This window comes from Triturus cristatus, chromosome 10 (assembly GCF_964204655.1).
Source record: "Triturus cristatus chromosome 10, aTriCri1.1, whole genome shotgun sequence".
Taxonomy (NCBI): Eukaryota; Metazoa; Chordata; class Amphibia; order Caudata; family Salamandridae; genus Triturus; species Triturus cristatus.
In genome coordinates this window covers 966137612-966157050 of record NC_140593.1, presented here as the reverse complement: position 1 = coordinate 966157050, position 19439 = coordinate 966137612, and the positions used below count along the sequence as shown (strand labels likewise).

At 42.8% G+C, this 19439-nt stretch overlaps 1 protein-coding gene across 1 annotated transcript in view; it reads left to right on the top strand.

Annotated features, from left to right (window-relative positions):
* The window catches only part of OXSR1 (oxidative stress responsive kinase 1), a 677967-nt gene extending 659322 nt beyond the window's left edge, over nucleotides 1-18645 (top strand). Inside the window, exons 17-18 of the mRNA XM_085628862.1 lie at nucleotides 13233-13297; nucleotides 15438-18645. Coding sequence (XP_085484988.1) covers nucleotides 13233-13297; nucleotides 15438-15512 — 140 coding nt within the window. The 3' untranslated portion in view covers nucleotides 15513-18645. The remainder of the gene's footprint in view (nucleotides 1-13232; nucleotides 13298-15437) is intronic.
* The last annotated feature ends 794 nt before the right edge of the window (nucleotides 18646-19439 follow it).

Below are 19439 nucleotides of genomic sequence, written 5' to 3'. Positions count from 1 at the left end.
TCAGCTCTCTGCTTTTTTGACTTTTCAGTCCAGAATTATTGCTTTCTAGTATTTTTTTTAGACTTCTTCTTATTAATATCTGTGAGGAAGTTAGTATCCTGTATTTTTCTGACTGATTTCTACAATTTTTCCTGTCAGAAATATGCCTTCTTTATTTATGCCATGTCCATCTTGTGGCAAAAAGAAGGCCACTTCAGACACACATGTGGTGTGTATTGTCTGCCTGCCGGATTCTCACTCTCCAGCTACATGTCGTCACTGCAAAGACCTTTCCAAAAGGACATTAAATGAGAGAGAAAGGATTAGACTCTACGGCTTATCAGAACGGTCGACGTCGAGGCAGCTGGTCCCTGTTTGCTCCCCGTCGGGCTCGGCGTCAAAGACTCCAGCGGCGGGATCGTCGCTGAGAGGTGAGGAGTCCAGGGGTAGTCATGCTGCAAAAAGAAAATCGTCGTCGACTCTAGACACAGCGACGAAGCGGATGCGTTCGTCGTCGGCGACTTCGGCGTCGAGGGATCGGCGTTATAGTTCGACGTCAAGAAGACATCTTTCGACGTCCAGAGAGGATCGTTCGACGTCGAGAACTGCAAGAGAACAGTCGATGTCGCAAGAGGTTCGTAGGCGTTCGACTCCAAAGTCTACGACAACGTCGAGACCAAGATCGCCGTCAAGACCAAGATCGCCGTCGAGAAAAGAACACTCTTCGGCGAAGAGACTTATGACGTCGAGACGTTCGTCGTCTGAGCATTCGACGTCGAGGCAGGCGCCTCCGTCAAGACCGACGTCGAGGCAGGAGCCTCCGTCGGAGTCGACGTCGAGGCAGGTGCCTCTGTCCTCACAGGTCTCCAAGGCTGTGGAGAAGTCATTAACGTCGAGGCGAGATTCCCCGTTGGGGTCTAGACCTCCGTTCAGACTAAGCCCTCCGTCGACGACGAGGCTCTCGACGTCGAGGCAAGAAAAATATCCAAGGATCCACGCGGAGTCAAGTCCCAGGTCTCCGGTGATAGGCCTATCACCGTCTAGGCAGACCTCTGCAGTGGGGTATCAAGAGGTGTCGCATGTTCGCCTAACTATCAAGCCAGTCTCAAGGCGCAAATCCCCTCATAGACTGGTGTATACTACTTCTGAGCATGATTCACCACGTCCCATCTCTATCTCGCCTTCAGGATCAGAGAGCTCGGGATCGAGATCCGAATCACCGGAAATTGTACATCAATCTCCAGTGCCTGCAATAGAAGAGGATAATGCTATACCTCAAAGTCCTGCGAGGGAGATGCCTCAGGACTCAGCTATGTCTTACGCAGTTAAGGCCTCCCTAACAAGGTTGAGAGGCATGAACTTCCCATCGAGAGAGGTCAGATCACATTCTCGAGGGAGAGAATTTCGACGTCGTTCTCGAACACCAAGGAGACGATCCAGATCCTCCTCTCACAGAAGAGAGTCGACCAGATCGGGGAGAAGGCGCCGTAGGACTCCCTCATCCTCTCCGTCGACTCGGTCATCCAGAAGGGATTATTCGCCGACACTCTCGGATATACAACCTTCTAGGATATCTCCGGTGGATGATATCTCTACTTTCCAAGAGGTGTTGTGCAGAGGAGCTACAAAATTAAATATCCCAATGCCGATTCAGGAGACCACCTCCTCCATAATCTTTGAAACCCTGCATGAGCGTGCAGTGTCACGCCCGCTGTTGCCATTAGTCCCTGGTTTACTACAACCAGTAATGGATATTTTTCTCACGCCAGCGACCACCAAATCGGCGCCGGCGCGGATTCTAAAAAAGTATTGTCCGGCTCCGGAAGATCCTCTATTTCTAAAATCAGATCCTCCACCGGATTCTGTCATCAACGCTGCTGCCAGAAAGACACATGCAGTAGCTGGGTCTTCAACGGTGCCCCCAGATAAGGACAGTAAGACGCAAGACTCATGGGGGAGGAGAGTTTGCGGCTCGGCATCTTCAAGCTTAAAAGTGGCCAGCGCCTCAGCGCTTCTGGGGCGCTATGATAGATCATTATGGGACTCCCTCCAGAGGTTTATTGAAAAAGTTCCATCAGAAGACAGACGGGACTTTGAGGAGATTTTGCACGAGGGAAGTCTGGTCTCTAACCAGGTAATAAGTGCAGCAGAGGATGGAGCAACCCTAGCAGCGCATTCCTATGCACATGGAATCACAGCCAGAAGGTCATCATGGCTAAGGTTGACGGCTCTGAAGCCTGAAGCTCAGGCGAGAATACTGAATCTGCCTTTCTCGGGTAGTTCACTTTTTGGGTCTCATGCGGATGAAGAAATGGCTCGCATGAAGGCAGAGCTGGATACCATGAAAGCCGTGGGGCTTGAAAAGAGAAAGGAGTTTCGACGCCGCAGGGGGAACGATAGGCGTAACCTCCAACAGAGGGTTCAAACCCCTCAGTGGCAGAAGAACCAGGACCAGCAAGGTCAAAAGAAACAGCAATACCAGTCCCGCAGACCATCCAGGGGACGTGGTAACAACAGACAATCGAACGCAGGAAACAAGGCTCCAGGGAAGCAATGAGGAACCGCTTCCTCCGATGCTGTCCATTGCTCCGGTGGGAGGAAGTGTTGCTCATCATCTTCCAGAGTGGCAATCCATCACAAAGGACAAGTGGGTCCTAAATATACTGTTCATTCATCTCCGCTTCTAAAACAGCTAAGAGAAGAAGTGGCGACTCTTCTACTCAAATCTGCAATAGAAAAAGTCCCCAAAAAACAAAGAGGAAAGGGAGTTTACTCCAGATACTGATTCAAAAAAGCAGTGTGAAAGTAGAGTTAAGACCCATTTTGGACTTGCGGATACTGAACAAACACATCAAAAGGGAAAAATTTTGCATGCTGGCGCTCCACCAAATATATCCTCTTCTCCGGTTGGGCGATTGGATGTGTTCGCTGGACCTTCAGGACGCATACTTCCATATTCCCATCCTACGGAATCATCGAAAATTTCTCAGGTTTGTGGTGGGGAACTCTCACTATCAGTTCAAGGTTCTACCATTCGGCCTGAAGTCAGCTCCTCGAGTATTCACCAAATGCATGGCAGTAGTAGCGGCTGCACTGAGGCGCGCAGGAGTCTTCGTCTATCCCTATCTAGACGACTGGCTAATAAAGGGTCCATCGCCTCAGAGTGTCCGATCGCAGCTGTCGCTTTGCCTGAACTTATGTCGCAAGCTGGGTCTCAGAGTGAATGCCAAAAAGTCTAATTTCTCGCCAACACAAAGGATCCACTACCTGGGTGCAACTATAGACTCCGTGGTAGGAAAAGTGTTTCCTTCGGAGGAGAGACAGTCATCCATTATCCTCAAAGGCAGACAGATTCTATCCAACAATCTGTCGACGGCAAGACAAATCTCATCTCTGCTAGGGGCCATGGCATCCTGCATTTTCCTAGTACCCAATGCCAGGTTAAGGATGCGTCCTCTCCAGCAAGATCTCGAGGACAAATGGGATCAAAGGAACTCCCTGTGGGAAGAAAAAGTTTGCCTTTCCTCAGCGGCCAGGCAGTCAGTCAAGTGGTGGTTGAAGCCACTAAATCTACAGGTGGGGATTCCCTTCCATCAAGAACCCCCAACTCTGTCCTTAATCACCGACGCATCCCTTCAAGGCTGGGGTGCGCATTTCGGATCTCTACAAACTCAGGGGCAGTGGTCCAGCAGCGAGCAGTTGTACCACATCAACATGCTGGAGCTCAGGGCAGTCCACCTAGCCCTCAAAGCGTTCCTGCCTGTGATCAAGACGAGTACCATTCTAGTACAGACGGACAATACCACCACAATGTACTACCTGAACAAGCAGGGGGGTACTCGATAAAGGACGCTATCGCTGGAAGCTCAGTCCTTGTGGTACTGGATCCTAGCAAGAAACATCTCGATAAAGGCGGTGCACCTGCCAGGGGAACTCAATGTACAAGCGGACTTACTCAGTCGTCACTTCCAAGAACCGGAGGATTGGGTACTCAACGACGAGGTGTTAGACGTCTTCAAAGAATGGGGACGTCCGCAAATAGACCTCTTCGCGGACGAGTACAACACAAAATGCCGAGGCTTCGCCTCAAGGTACCACGACAAGGATCGATAGGGAATGCCCTTTTGATCGATTTGGTCAATGACATTTGTGTACGCTTTTCCGCCTCTCCCACTAATCCCCAAGGTGGTGACCAAACTGCAGAATTCATCTGCCAAGATGATCCTCATAGCACCGGACTGGCCGAGGCAGTGGTGGTACACGGATCTCCTGCACATGTCGATTCGCCCCCACAAACGACTGCCGTGCAGGCCGGACTTGTTGTGCAAGATGCAGGGGAAGATTTACCATCCCAGCCTTCCCTCGCTGAGCTTAACAGCATCGCTCCTGAAGTCCTCCAGTATGGCCATCTGAACCTTCCCCAGGAGTGTATGTCCATACTGAAGGAAGCCAGGAGGCCTTCGACAAGACACTCTTACTTCTGTAAGTAGAAAAGGTTTTACATATGGTGTGCTCAGCATCAGTATGATCCAACAACATGCCAGGAGGATGTAATTTTGCCCTATCTTCTGAATTTAGCGAGGGCGGGGTTGAAATTTTCGTCCACAAAAGTTCACCTAGCAGCCATTACAGCATATAGGCGTTCTCCTACGCAGCAGTCATTCTTTAAGTTGCAGGTGGTGAAGGATTTCTTGCAAGGTCTCAAGAAAGTCTATCCCCCTGTTAGACCTCCCTCTCCTTCCTGGGAGCTAAACTAGGTTCTGTCAAGGCTCATGAGTTCTCCTTTTGAGCCTATACATAAGGCTACCTTACAGCACCTCACATGGAAGACAGCCTTTTTAATAGCCATCACTTCAGCACGGAGGGTCAGTGAGATACAGGCCCTCTGTTCTAAAGAACCCTACACTACGTTTCATCTTAATAGGGTAGTGATGAGGACTCATCCATCATTCTTACCTAAGGTGGTATCGTACTTTCATGTAAATCAAGACATCTCCTTACCAACCTTTTTTCCCAACCCCTCCTCTCCAGCAGAGAGGGCGTTGCATTCTTTAGATGTCAAAAGGGTCCTAAAATTCTACCTAGATAGGACTAAGGCTGTCAGGAAATCTGATCAATTGTTTGTGAACTATGGGGTTGTCCGCATGGGCTTTGCTGCATCCAAACGTTCCATCGCTAGGTGGATTGTTTCAAGTATTAAATTGGCCTACCAGCTGGCTCAGAAGCCATTGGTTGCTCGCCCTAAGGCGCATTCTACAAGAGGGAAGGCGGCTACCGCTGCTTTTCTCAATCATGTCCCACTCTCCGAGATCTGCAAGGCAGCCACTTGGATACCAGACACTATTATCTAGATTCGGACACCAGAGCAGACACTCAAGTAGGACAAGCCTCCTTGAGGAATCTGTTCAATAATTGATTGGTTTTCATATTTTCTTACTCCATGTATAGTACATTTTTCATTTGCCTGCAGGTGGAAGGTGGGCTTGCTATTCTATTCAGTGCTTATGACTATTGATGAGGATCCCCTGGAAGAGAAGGATAAGTTACTTACCTGTAATCCTAGTTCTCTTCCAGGGGTATCCTCATCAAAGTCATAAGCAACCCACCCGCCTCCCCAGGCAAATGAGAGAAGTGTATTATTCAACATGGAAAAGATATATCTTTGTGTTTAGGACTACGGTCCCGCAAAGAACAACTGACCCAACTGTCACCCCTGAGGCATGATGGGATATGGAAGTCAGGGCTGCCTTAAAGGCACGGTGCCAGTTTTTACCTGTACAGGGCTTTTCAGTCTCTATGGTATTGTATTGCAATGCAGCCTGCAGGCTAGCAACGTTTTGTAGATCTGTGTTTCCCACAGTTTTTCTCTTTTTTTGCTTTCTCATGAGTGTTTACCTCATTAAAAAAAAAAGAGATTTAGGTGTATTATTATACCTATATGTGTTATTGGATGTGTATATATACATTGCCTAGCCTTTTATAGGGGCTGCATTTGCTTGGAAAAAATGATATATGTTTATACATATACAGAGCTGTATATATGTATGTTTTTTACATATATAATTTTATTATTTCCGGGGTCCCCGCACATGGGCGGGAATATTCAGTGCTTATGACTTTGATGAGGATACCCCTGGAAGAGAACTAGGATTACAGGTAAGTAACTTATCCTTCTGCTGCATGAAGATTTAATAATATATCTGCAACAATGTGCCCCAATATGCACCATCAGCCACGTACGTACTTCACCCTTTCCACTCTCCTGCTGAATACATTTGCTACACTTTGTGCAAAGCTGTTTTTTTCACAATTCTCATGACTTCATTGATGTCAGCACCTCCACTCTAAATATTGTTCCAGCCCACTGTTACTGTACTATGTCCCCAAGTGCATTTTTAAAACCAACCCCTGCAAATATTCCAAAGTAAAACTCTAGTTGAACCTTTGAGTCTTTGTTGCTGTTTCTATGTCTTCACAAAGCTATTTCAACAGAGAATGTTCTCACTATACGTGATCAAACACAATCATCATACTTGTGTATGACTTTCATACATACATTGAGAAAATGGATGTACTATCCACTTTTATCTGTAGAGCCAGGTTTGATTCCCACTGTTGGTTCTGGGCAAATCACTTATTGTCCTGTACTCAAAATAAAATTAATCTGACCATTTATAATGTTATCTGGTGCTCGGGTACAGCGCTCGGGTGCTTCAGAGCGTTTTTTGTTTTGCTAATCACTTTGGCCCCTTTTTCACAAATCTTTACTAAACTTTCCTGTAAAACGTTCATCCACCTCAGCTCCTTCCTGGTAGGTTTTGAGGAGATCCGTCAAGTGGGTGCTGAGAAAAGGCAAACTGAGTGGGGGAGGGCAGGGGCATGGGGGTGTTGTCCCCAAAACACTAAATCTCCATGCATTTTCCATAGACTTCTTTAAGATAGGTTTCAGCAAAATCGTCTGAATGGAATTATACCAAATTCAGCATTAAGTTTGATCTTGATTTGCAGATTGTGCTTTTTTTTGTTTTGGTGTAAATCCAATCAGTAGTTTTTATTGATAAAAAGTTTGTTGTATATTTTGGCAGCTGGGCTCGTAAGAAGCTCAGGAGCCTCCCGCAAAAGTGCAAAATCACAAATGGAGCCCTGATCGGACGAGAGGCCTGTTTTTCCTATGAGCTTGCACACGAATCAAGTGAGCACTCTGATTGGCTGGCTGTTGGAATGTTACAAATGAAATAGCCGCCATTAATGTTAACTGTGGAAAATTGGAGGTGTTGGGGAGATTACATAAAAAAGCTATATGAGGGGGCAGCAGAAAGGCATGCTGTCCCCCTAGATTTAAGAAAACATATCTAAGGGATAACTGCTGTGAAGAAAATAAATGTATATTGTTTTTAACTAATGTTTATGATCTTGTGAAACTCTCACGGGTTCACAAGAAGTAGATGAGTTTTCAATAGACTATTAGTAGAAATACATATTGTGGCCCCTGTGTTTTTGAGAGTAAGCGTGTAAGAGATAAGTACTGTGATGATTAGACGGTTGAAACCTTTTTTTTGTTTTGAGAATTGTTACTATCTCACAAGACTTTCGCCTGATCATGAAAAGTAGGATGGAATAGCTGAATATTTGAATACTCTGCTATGCACACTTGTTACCGTATGAAGGAGTCTTACTGGAGATGGTGTTTGAGCCTCTACTATTTATGCTCATTGGTTTGAGAAGAGTAGAGTTGAGGCTCATCCAAACACCCTACTACGCGCACTCATCATCTGAGATAGAGGTCTAGAAGGAGAGGTCAGTCTCTTCACACACCCTTCTACGCACTCCTATCATTGCAAGAAAAATGACCTGATATCAGAATTATAATAACTGAGCAAATAATTCCTATTGCAAATGTATCTGTTTAATACGCATACACATTTTAGAAAGATTTTGCAAACTGTGATCCATATCCTGTTTTGATACAATAAAAAAATATTCTTTTACTCAAATAATGTCATAACACAGCCTATTATAAAGTCATTCTACCATACATACACTCAAAAAATAATTAATTTACTTATAAAAAAAAAAACCTAGAAGTTCACTGAAAAAAACAAAGGTTAAAGTAATGTTACAGTTGGATGTAATAAAAATCGATTTTCATTTAAACAAAAAACTGAAATTCACTGAAAAAAGCAAAGGTTTGTTATGTGAGTTTCTCAGTGACAACATTAATGTTTTGAACTAAAAAGAACTACAGAATTACACCAGTTATAGCTAGCAGCACCCTAAGGTAACTAGGACTAGCCCCCGCCTGCATAGTTGTCTCATCATTCGTTTTATAGCAAATGTTGCACTGATATTATCAATGATGTCATAGAAGATGTCATGAGTGATGTAACATGGGGGCAATTAGCAGTTCATGGCGAGGGCACAAATTATAGTTACCTTAGGGCACACGTTATTGTTACTTGAGATAGCTCTACAGCTGTTTAATTCCTATGGTTTTGTGTTTGTAAAATTGAACCTAACTATAATGTCCCTGTAACCTTTGTTTTTTTCAGTGAATGTCTACATTTTTTAATGCTATTTCCTAACTATAACGTCCCTATCGATTCAGTTAAAAAATGTATTTCAGTCACAGACCATAAAAGTCACAAGTCAAAAATACTGTGAGCAAGCCCAATTAAAAGTGCACTAAATAATGAGACCTATTTAGAATACAATGTGGGCTCACTTGAGTGACAACATAACAAATGGCAACCTCATAGGTTAAAATTATGATTAAAATAATCCTAAATTACATGAGAAAATATTCTCAATGTTAAAATGACACATTGGATTTACATATATACTAAATATTTCACCACTATGCATAATGCAAGGAACAATACCCAAATCGACAAGATTGAGCAAATGAGTTAATCTCAGCCAGTAAAGGGTGAGAGTGAGATAACTTTGCGCCAAACTAGTTAAGCCCTCTCTAAGACCTTAGCAATCAAGAACACAGTGGTGGACGAGGTGACAACCCTGCAAATTCTCAGGGCGACCTATGCTGGTGCACTCCTTTCAAAAGAGATACAATTGATGGACGAAATATAGAACAAATCAAAAAATTCAAGAGATCTGGGTTAAATCCATCATTCTTTAGCTTTCAAGCATAAAAGGGGGACGGTCCAGCGCTCACTCTACTTCGAGTGGAAGGCACAAAAAAACAGCAGATGGTAATCCGTTTCTACACACACATTGCATGATAGTCAAAGATTGCTTCCCCCAACCACTTTTCAATTTGGAAGTAAATAAAGGGTGCCAATAAAAACCTTATGTAAAGGGCTTTGGTGGATGGAGGATCAATCTATTCCGAAGTAGGGTTCAAAAGGTTTTGAACCCTATGAAACTATCACTGAGTGACCCTGGGTTTAGATGGTTAATCAGCTTCATCTCCTTGTGTTCCCAGTAAAGAGACTTCAGCTTTTTGGCAGAGGAAGATGTAATGAATAAAGTATCTTTCCAGAGCTCTTGCATTCCTGACCATGTGGCCTACCCCCACATACAGCCAGGACTGGCCTGCTGTCCGTGCCTTTGGCCAACCCCCCAAAGGCAGCCAACACACAGACCCCCACCTTGGGTCTCTTTTGACCCCAGGGACCTCATCCCTGGGGCCCGGCCATATTCTGGAGAGGGGCATTAGCTCACCTCCCCGGGCCTCATTTCAGCCCTGAGGACCTCTGGCAAATTTTGTGGGGGAGGGCAGGTATGCGTTCCCCTCCCTGTACCCCATCCCCCAGGGCACAGCTTATTTGTTTTAGGGGAAAGAGTGCATTGTTTTCAGTGGGCTGTTTTCGGCCCGGGGACCCCATCCTCTGGGGCCCACCATTATACTTATGGGGAAGAGGGTGCGTAGCCCCCTCTTCCCCCCGGGCTTATTTCAGTCCCTGGGACACAGCCTTATGAAAATGTGACAGGGGGGCATGCGGCCCCCCCCCCGCCCGGTATGATTTTGGCCCGAGGACTCTATCCTCCGCGGCCCTGCAAGGTTAAGGGGGAGGGGAAATGCAGCCCCCCTTCCCGGGGCCTGGCCAATGACTAAAGGGGGAGTTTGCACCCCCAGGCATAAGGGGTCAGGAAATTCCTACACTGCCCCTGTGTTTTTTTCCCGTTTTTCTTAGGACATGTCCCAAGGTGGCTGTCAGCACTTCCTGGTTGAAGTGGTGGCAGCCAATCAGATCTCACCATGAGATCTTTCGGGTCTGCGGACCTTCCACGTCGCTAGATATACATAAATTGCTCTTTCTTGACCAAGATATAGCTTTCTGCCATATTTGGTTTAATTCCGTTTAGCGGTTCAGGCTGTAGTCATGATATATCTATATCTTTATCTATATCTATATATATCTACCTACCTACCTACCTACCTACCTACCTACAAGCAGTCTCCAGTAGGTAGCTACAGTTAGGGCCTAGTTTCCATATGTTAAGCGTTTTGTTGTTTTGCTAATATATTGGTTGCCTTGAGTGGTAAAAGGCTTTTGTCATTTTACAGTTTGGTGTGAATCGCAGAGTGTGCTAATACTATGCTTAAAAACTTTGATAGAAAAGCAGATATTTGCGGTGAGCACATTCAGAGTGTCACTGGTGTTGTAGGGTGCTCTATACAGTAGCTGCCTAAACTTGGCAACTAAACAGAGTTCTCTGCTTCTTTTTTGCATGTATATACACACACACACACACGTGTATACACACGTTTGTAGCATGTGTGGCTGTTTTTTCTTCAAAGAAGTCTTTCAAGTCACAGTCTCAGTGACTCCCCTGGATGTAAATGCACATGTTCGCTAACTCCATTGCTAGATTGTTTTTCTCTGCCACTGGGTTTGGTGGTGGTCCGGTGAGCTTCTAGTCTCGAGTTCATCAATTGCTATCATGGTCTCAAGTCCGCTGCCTTCCCCCCATCGCGAGTACATTCTTCGACATGTATCATCTTGACGTTTGCGCCAGTTTCATCCGTCGGTCCCTTCGGCGACGAGTGTGCTGTGCCTATCGGCCCCACGGCCTTTCAGGTTACCGCTTGTTCCCAGCTGCCTTCAGAGAATGGAGATGCTCTTCACATGATGGAATGAATGCCTTTCAAGCGATTACCCCCAGTGTCACTCTAAGTATCCCTGGGTCGACTTCCCTGCTGTGTGCAACTTGTGCCTCTTGCAGGACCACGACAAGACCCACTGCGAATAATGCAAAAAGATGCCACGTCAGAGCCGAGGAATGGTTGGCATACAGCAGAATGGCCCAGTCCACTACAGAGACACCTGACATTATTGGGGAAGCTGATACCCTGGGCGCTGAAAAGAAGCAGCAGGAGGCTTTGAGCGAGTCACCTCAACTACCAGTCAATCCCAGAATATATCGACTCTGAGGCAGATTTATCTCAGGTGGAGGAAGAGAACGCCCAGGTGGATACACTATCTGCTTTGGTCGGCTCTACTCCAGATGCCCCGCATAACTACTTTGCGTAGGTGGACGTATGTTGGAGCTAAGCGCCTCACCTCCGGGGAATGGGCTTTGAGCTGATAAGTCTCACAATACCACGTGCATCCTCACACACTGTCTCACACTACAAGCAGCACTCCCATCCCTCAGACTACCAATGTCACCCTAGCATAGCAGTATGCTCAGGCCTCTCTCAAAATTATCATTCTCACAAAACTGACCGCACTCTGAAATTCCTCACATACTATCAGTCACACATTACTGAAAACATGAACACCCTCACAGACGTGTAGTTTTGCACTACTGACTGCAATCTCACAACACTTAAAGTAGTCATCACAATATAGTTCTTATGCTACTCAGACTAGCAGTCACACTGTAGACAGCACTCACACATCTCTGATTAGTAGTGTCACACTACCACGAGCACTGATACCCCTCATCCACTAGAGACTGCACTCTCACTTCCCCCACATAGTAGTAGTCTCACACAATTGACAGTATTGTAACTCCTCAAACACTAGCTTCACATACTAAGTCACATCACTCACAAATAACCATCACACTACAGATGGCACTTTTACAACCCTCCAAATACCGGATTCTTAATATTGGCAGCACTCGCACCCCTCACAAAAAACTAGTCTCATTCTGCTGATGGCCCCCTTAGTCCCCTCACAAAATAGCAATCTTACACTTTAGACAGCTCCTTTATTGTCCTCAAAATGCAGCAGTCTCAGACTTACAGAATCTTCTTTTAGACCCAGAGCACTAGTCTCATGGACTTGCGCACCTAGCAAACTAGCAGTAACACTACTGACAGCATTGTCTTACCCTTAACACAACTTACCCTTAACACAGAAATAGTCAAAGGCGAGACTTATCTCCTTCATAGACTAGCAGTAATACACTACTGGATGCATCCCACCCCCACACTGACTAGCATATTCACACCACTTTTGCATCCATCACGCTAGCAGTCTCACACTACCATCAGCAATAGCACACTCCTCACAGTCCAGCGGTCTTATACTGCCAAACAGCACTCTAACATCCCTCTCAGTATTGCAGTGACCCAGCTGAAAGCCCTGTCACACCTCACAGCCTAGCAGCAAAACAAATAAAGTGCTGGTTCGTTGATTGATGGGTTTGTATGCGGCAATGTCAAGTTACAGAACTGTGCCACAATTTCCTAGCTAATATGGGAATCTTTCAAGAGACTTAGAATCTGCAGCAAGTAAGACTACAATAGGAATTGGTTGCATAACTCTGGCAATATTTCGGTTGGATTCTGGATTTCCCTGTAGATTCACCATGCCCCCTTGCCACCCCACCCCAACTCACCTCTGGGCTTTTTTGTGTTTTTCTTATCTCTTTTTGGAAGCAAGATTAAGAGGCACCTAGGGCATAGCTCTACTGTGGCACAAGTTTTATCCTGAATGAGGATACTTCAAAAACAAAAAAGCACGTCTAGGTTTTATTTCGTTTCCGTTGGAAACAAAGATTGTATTTTTAGACTTTAGATTCAGTCAAGTGCTTGGGGATTCTCAAGAAAGAAACATTTTAGTTAAGTAAGTAAGCATTTCTCTAACGAAACCGTGCCAGGGCAAGTAGATTTGCATTCATTAAAAAAAAAAAAAAAAGCATAACAATTTCACTGAAATATAGGTACTATGTCTGTCTGGGCTTGGAACTGAATAGCATATAATACTGTGCTGACTTCATAGCAAATTGTGTAAGACATCTTTTAAATTTTGTCTCCCCCCTCCCTCCCCAACCCCCAGTTGCTGCCAATTTGCAAAAAATTGTGGATGATCCTCAAACGAATAAATCGGTCACTTTCAAACTGGTATGTATCTATTTTTTTACATAGTCAACTGAATGTCATGTTTCTTCCCAGTTGAAAGATGTTATTTAAATATGAGACACTTTTCTGATGGCACTAGAGGGAGATGGTAAGTTGCTGAAGATGCGAAGTATATCCTCCTTTAACGCCTGAATTTGTTGCGGAATCAGTTCCTTGGTAGGGGAACAACACCGCAGGTAACTGTGACGTCCTCTCGACGTCTCAGGAGAATAGCAAGGCTGAATTGACAAATGCTTAGACTGTCTGTTTTTATTTTTCAATTTGGAGTGCAACGAGCACCTGTTGCGGGACTCATCACAAGAATGTGGACTGGTCACGAGAATGTGTATGGGTCCCAGTCCATGATTTCAAGCAGCTTGTTTTGTGTTTTCTAACGATGTTTGGCAACATACAACTTGTCTTCCTGCCATAGAAACTAGAGGCACAACCCATGCGGATACATAAGACATTGGTTCGCGACAATCCACACAATGTTTAACTCCCATGTTTTTAGGAGGTGTCCTCCTCCTTGCACACAGCTGCAAAATGATTCTCCACACACCTCTTCGAAATAGTACTGTTTAGATATTCAAGCAAGGATGCTAGCACAAGTAGGTTAATTGGTGCTGACAAATTGGTTCAATTTTGCCCACCCTGAACACAGGAGAGAAGGAACCATTATATAGTCTATGAAAAGCATGTGAATCCAGAACAGTTTCATGCTGCATAAGAAACTAGTTACTTGCCTGCACCAAATTTGTGAACGTGGATCCCGTCTAGACCCATATCCGCCCTCCACCTCCCTAGTGAAGAGAAGGGGCAAATAAACTACTAAACTAGATCAGAGCAAAACAGAACTTGAATAGGGAGACCGTGCACACTCGACCTCATAGACTCCTCCTATTGGTGATGCCCAACATTTTTTTTTTTTTACCAAGTCAGGATTTTCAGGCCCCAGGCTCTCTGTCAGAATAATGTAAAGTGTATGAATCTTGAAGAGTTCTGTGCTTCAACACTACTTTTTACAGGTAAGCAGCTAGTGTCTTGCCTCATTCAAATAGTTCATATGGGGCAGGCATGCACCAGATAACTGTTTCCCCAAACTAGACACACCTTCTTTGGGTCAGCTGGAGCAAAGAGTACGTGATATGGTGAACATGGCTTAAAGCTGAAGAATGGTACCATAACTTCAAAAGAAAACATAAAAGATCCAAAAATGTATTTGCTATGCACCCTGTGTAGAAATTTGCTTACCTTGAATTAAGCATTTAGAGCAAGTTCCATTCAATGGAAAAGGACTGGTATTATAGGAGTAAGAGTTTCTTACATTTGAACTTAAAGGTGGATTGTAGAATGCATTGCTAGCAAATATATACCCACAAACACAGTTACATCCCCCTTTTTGTAATGTTTTTGAATAAAATATAAAAAGTGGTCTGTGAAACCCTGTTCATTCTTTAAGCAAATATTATTCTTTTTTTCGGTGCTCATTCTGCTACCCCAGTACGCTAGGTTGCTTTAGTAAGCCTTTTTCGGATATTCCTAATTTCCCTTGCATTTCACCTAATCATCTTTGATAAAACTTGTCTCTAATTAAAAAAATGCTTGGGTGACTTAATACAAGCACTAGTTGACAGATGATTACATTCATCCCATGCTTGGACCCCATGCTTCACCCTCAACCTCATCATGGATAATGTGGCTTGCAAAAGAGACTATAGGATTCTGAGTTCGAGTTGACTTGATCAATGTTTCATTACCAGCACTACCCTAGCATTTTTTTAATTGCACAAAAGGAATGCTTAGGATCCAACAGCAATGAGCTGAAGTAGTTTAAAGGCCCATAGGGCTTCGCAATTACTGCAGAGAGTTTCTATACTATGCAGGTCACAGGGGCAAGTACAATCCGTGCTGACTCAGATCTGACTAGATACGTTGATTAGTACTTAGATTGGAGTACCAATAAATGTAGTTGTGTGCGTTATGTAAGTGGTCAGTGTTTGTATTACGGATCTATGGAAGATACTGTACTGCAAAGCTAGTGTTGCAGGTAGATAACATTTATTTTCCACTTTTTTGTTTACATGCTGTTTTGATTAGTTTCTGAAATGTAATACCCTGAATTCCTTTTTATTTTACACAGGCATCTGGTGTTGAGGGCTCCGATATCCCAGATGATGGTAAACTTATAGGATTTGCACAGCTCAGCATCAGCTAAGTCCCAGAGCACAAGATGGCCCTATGAGAATCCACACGTTCATCTTTATGACACTTCTGTTGGCCTAAAGAAACCACTTCTGCCAAAGAATTGAACTTCGGCCCCTAACAAGGAGCTGTAGCATTTCTCAAACAGACTCACAAGCTTACAGTGTAACTCAGTTACTCCAAAAGTAAACCATTTTTTGTAAATAAGGAGTGATTGGTAATTAAACGTTGGAATGTGTTTCATGTCAAACAAGCAGAACACACACTGGCAAATGCATGTCACCCTTGCTTGTTATTCCTTTACATTAGAAAAATACTACTGAACATCCAACCAGGATCCCACCACTATTCAAATGTTAATTCCTGTAATGTGGTTTCAATGGCTTGCATTAACCTTGAACTGCAAATAAAAAAGATCAGCAGAACAAATTTCCTGTCATCTCAGATTTTTAGCTGAAATTGTAATGTAAAGTTGTCTGAAACACTGTAACTGTTTTTTTCAGTTTGTCAGCTATGTTATGAAGAATAATACAATCCCAGTTATATTAAGAACTTCCATATCCCAGTTATAGTGATAACTTATTCCTAGAAGGCACTAAGTTATATTAGTACAGCAAGTTCTTTTTTTGTTCACTGACCTTATTGGAAGGAGCTCTTTGAATTATGTTTACCAATGGCATGAAGTGTGCAAACTTACAGTACAATAGATTAGGACCCTATAAATGATAGTCTGGAAAAGGACTAGAAACAGATGTGTCAGGAAATTCCTGCTTTCAGGTTCAAAGAGGCACGTCATATGTTGAGTGTAATATTGTGCAATTTGACACTCAGATTTATTGTTCGGCTAACTAGAGGAAAACTACTAAACAAAGTTAATATTGGATTTAAGTTGTGTTTTATTTAGTTATTGCACATACCTTTGAAGTGGTAATCCATCACACATCATTGAAAGAGTCACTTCAGACATTTAACAAAGCTTGATAAACCATCAACTATTCCATGATGTTTTTAGTCTGTTCAGTATATCAAAATTACTTGAAAGCCAAAACCCTTAATTTGCTTCGTTCCGTCAAAATTGTCATGCATCCAACGTTTTACTCTAATGTGATTCTTCTTTCAGTATGAACAGCAGGTATTTATTTTATATTATGCTCAAATTACAAAAGAAAACTAAATTATTCGAGGTAAATAAAATATTTTGCTCCTTTGTCTTTCATGAAATTCACTATGTTGAAAGTTCGATAACATTTATGGAATACACTGCAACCTACAAGAAAGCTCTCCACAACCAATTTATAGCAATAAGTAGTAGCAAATGTAAAGATGTTATACACAAATGAGTCAAGCCATGTTGTTTAAATGGCTATGGTCCTTCAACGTGCTACCAAAATTCTGTTTGATTGGGATCCTATGCAGATGATCCCACCCTTATGTCTTAATTGTATATGGTTTTCACAAAATTGTATTTAATCATACATCATGCACTTGTTTAAAGAACACACATTTACTACAATGTGAACAATCAGTGGTGGTTATTCTTTTTAAATACTCTGTCTCACAGTTGGCCTTGACGTGTGCAACTAGCTTTGAACTATTTTATAAAATAAAAAAAGCATTAGGAGGTAATTTAACATATAAATAGGAATTTGTTTTGTTTTCGTATAGATACAGTCCATTTTCAAACGTGTTACAATGGGAAAATTGGGCATATTATTTCTTTCTAAGTCTTTAAATAATATATATTTATATATTTTCTCTGAGCCCCTTCGGGAGTTTCCTGAATTGTGCATATTTTTTATACCACAGGTATTTTGAGTCGTTAAGTAAATATTAGATACCTTCCAAATGAGATTTCTTGAAGTATTCTAAAAGCTGAAATTACAAAGTTTTGAACATGTTCTTGTAGATGAAAAGAATTCAAAAGATAGAGTGGGTAAAAAGCAGGGTGAATGCTTTAGCTGATGCTGCCAAAGTGTAACACCATCTCTTACACCTGTAGTAGGTTGGTAAATGTTGTTTGTTATGCATCACTGTACTATTATTGAAGCGTTCTGTTAGACACCTTAATTATTTTTGCAGCACTGTAAAACAACTGAATGATTGAAGCAACTTGATTTCATTGAGAGACCCATCTGAACGTTACCATCAACCCTGTTTCCAGCATGCTTTCTTGTGATTCTTAGCTTTTGTTAGTTTGATACCCAGTGTGCGCTTAAGAAGAGCATTGTCTGAGTAGACCTACAAATCCTATGCCCTCTCTTTACAGAAGGGTCTCATTGAAATGTTTCATCTGAGAGCTAGTCAGTCCAGAGTTCAGTATTACCTTCACTGCCTCGAATGGCATATAGACTCATTTGCTTCTTTGGGCTGAAGTTCTAGGAAATGTTGAAAGGCTGCCTCTGTTCAAGTGAAGTAATGGCTTGCCTATCCTTGTCTGTATTGTTTCTGGACACTAGACCACCTGCTTTTAACATTGGTCGATGTTCAATGTGAGTGAAAATATCACATGGCTTAGAGATGTAGGGCCTGACATATGGTAGCTATCAAAATGTTTTCTTATGTAACTACAGTGCTTGATATTTTGTTATAAAATCAGAGATACAAGTGCCAATGCTGTTCATTACACACAATGTTTTTTTAACAATGCAAACATGTTCATTTTAGTAACCTCTAGCTTTGCCCCTAGAGCTGGTGTGTGTAAATGAATACTTAAGCAATGAATGATTTACCTGCACATTTGTTGAAGGCGTTATTGCAAGGCGTGGGTGATGTTTGAGGTGGAAAGCCACAGTCCCAACTTTTTCAGTCACTAAAGAGGTGAAATAACTGAGTTCGCCCTTGCTTCCTACCATTTCGAATGGATTATGAAATGGCTGAATACTAAGGTGTTTATTAAAATGCATTCTATTTTTTCTGGATAGTATTGGCGTTCTCTGTCCAGTGTTAATTAGTGGTGTATTGCTACTTATGTTCTGAGGCCATTTCATAATGTGATGCAAATAGTATGCAAGACCAGTGTTACACTGCCTGGTGTAATGTAGATTATAATAAAGGATGTAAAATATTCTGCCATTTTTCCTTTTTTGACTTTGTATTTTACTGCATGTTTCTCCTAATTATTTTTAATCAATAAAGAGCAAACTGTCCATTGTTGTGTTGCAGTATTATTTCTCTCTCTTTTTAAGCTTGGATTGCAATAGACAACCCAGTTCAGTAGATATTTTATTCATTTAGAACTTAACTGTGCCAAATGGTCTTCCAAAGGAAATCTTTTGAAATTGGGAATAAAGACAATTTGTTGAGGAACATAAATGACTAGAGTTGTACCTATTTTTTATAAATTATTTCAGTAATTTGTATTTATATCCTACAAAGCCATCACAAAAAGAGTCCTAAACATACTCAACAGGCTGGTCATTGCAAGAAAGTTAACTCTGTTTCATATCATGACCTTTGAAGAACACAACTGCTATGTTGCAAAACAGTGATGGTCTTCTTTTCATCTAATAAATAGGGATTTACTATATCGAAACTGCACACATGATCATCCTTAGGCTGGCTGACCATATGTTTATGGCAGTGGAAAAACTACTGAAGCTTTCACTGTCAGGTGGCCATTCCCCTGAGGTACTTACAGGAGACCATTGGGCATCTGCTCCTACCACATCAATATGGGTCTGCCAGGACCCCAAATCTCCTTGTGTTTAAGAGGACAATTATGGGCCTCATGGAGCGGTGTCTCCCAAATCATGATCTTATTCAATCTTTGAACCCGGTTGCTAATATGTAGTGCTGTTGCATTGTGCCAGTTCTGTTCAGTGTCCTGTTGGACCACAACTAGTTCAGGTTAATGAATGGTTTATATGTATTAGTATGGAGGATCTCCAAAATATGCAGTAATGCAAGCTTTGGATTTAAGAAGACATTCCAATGGCACCTT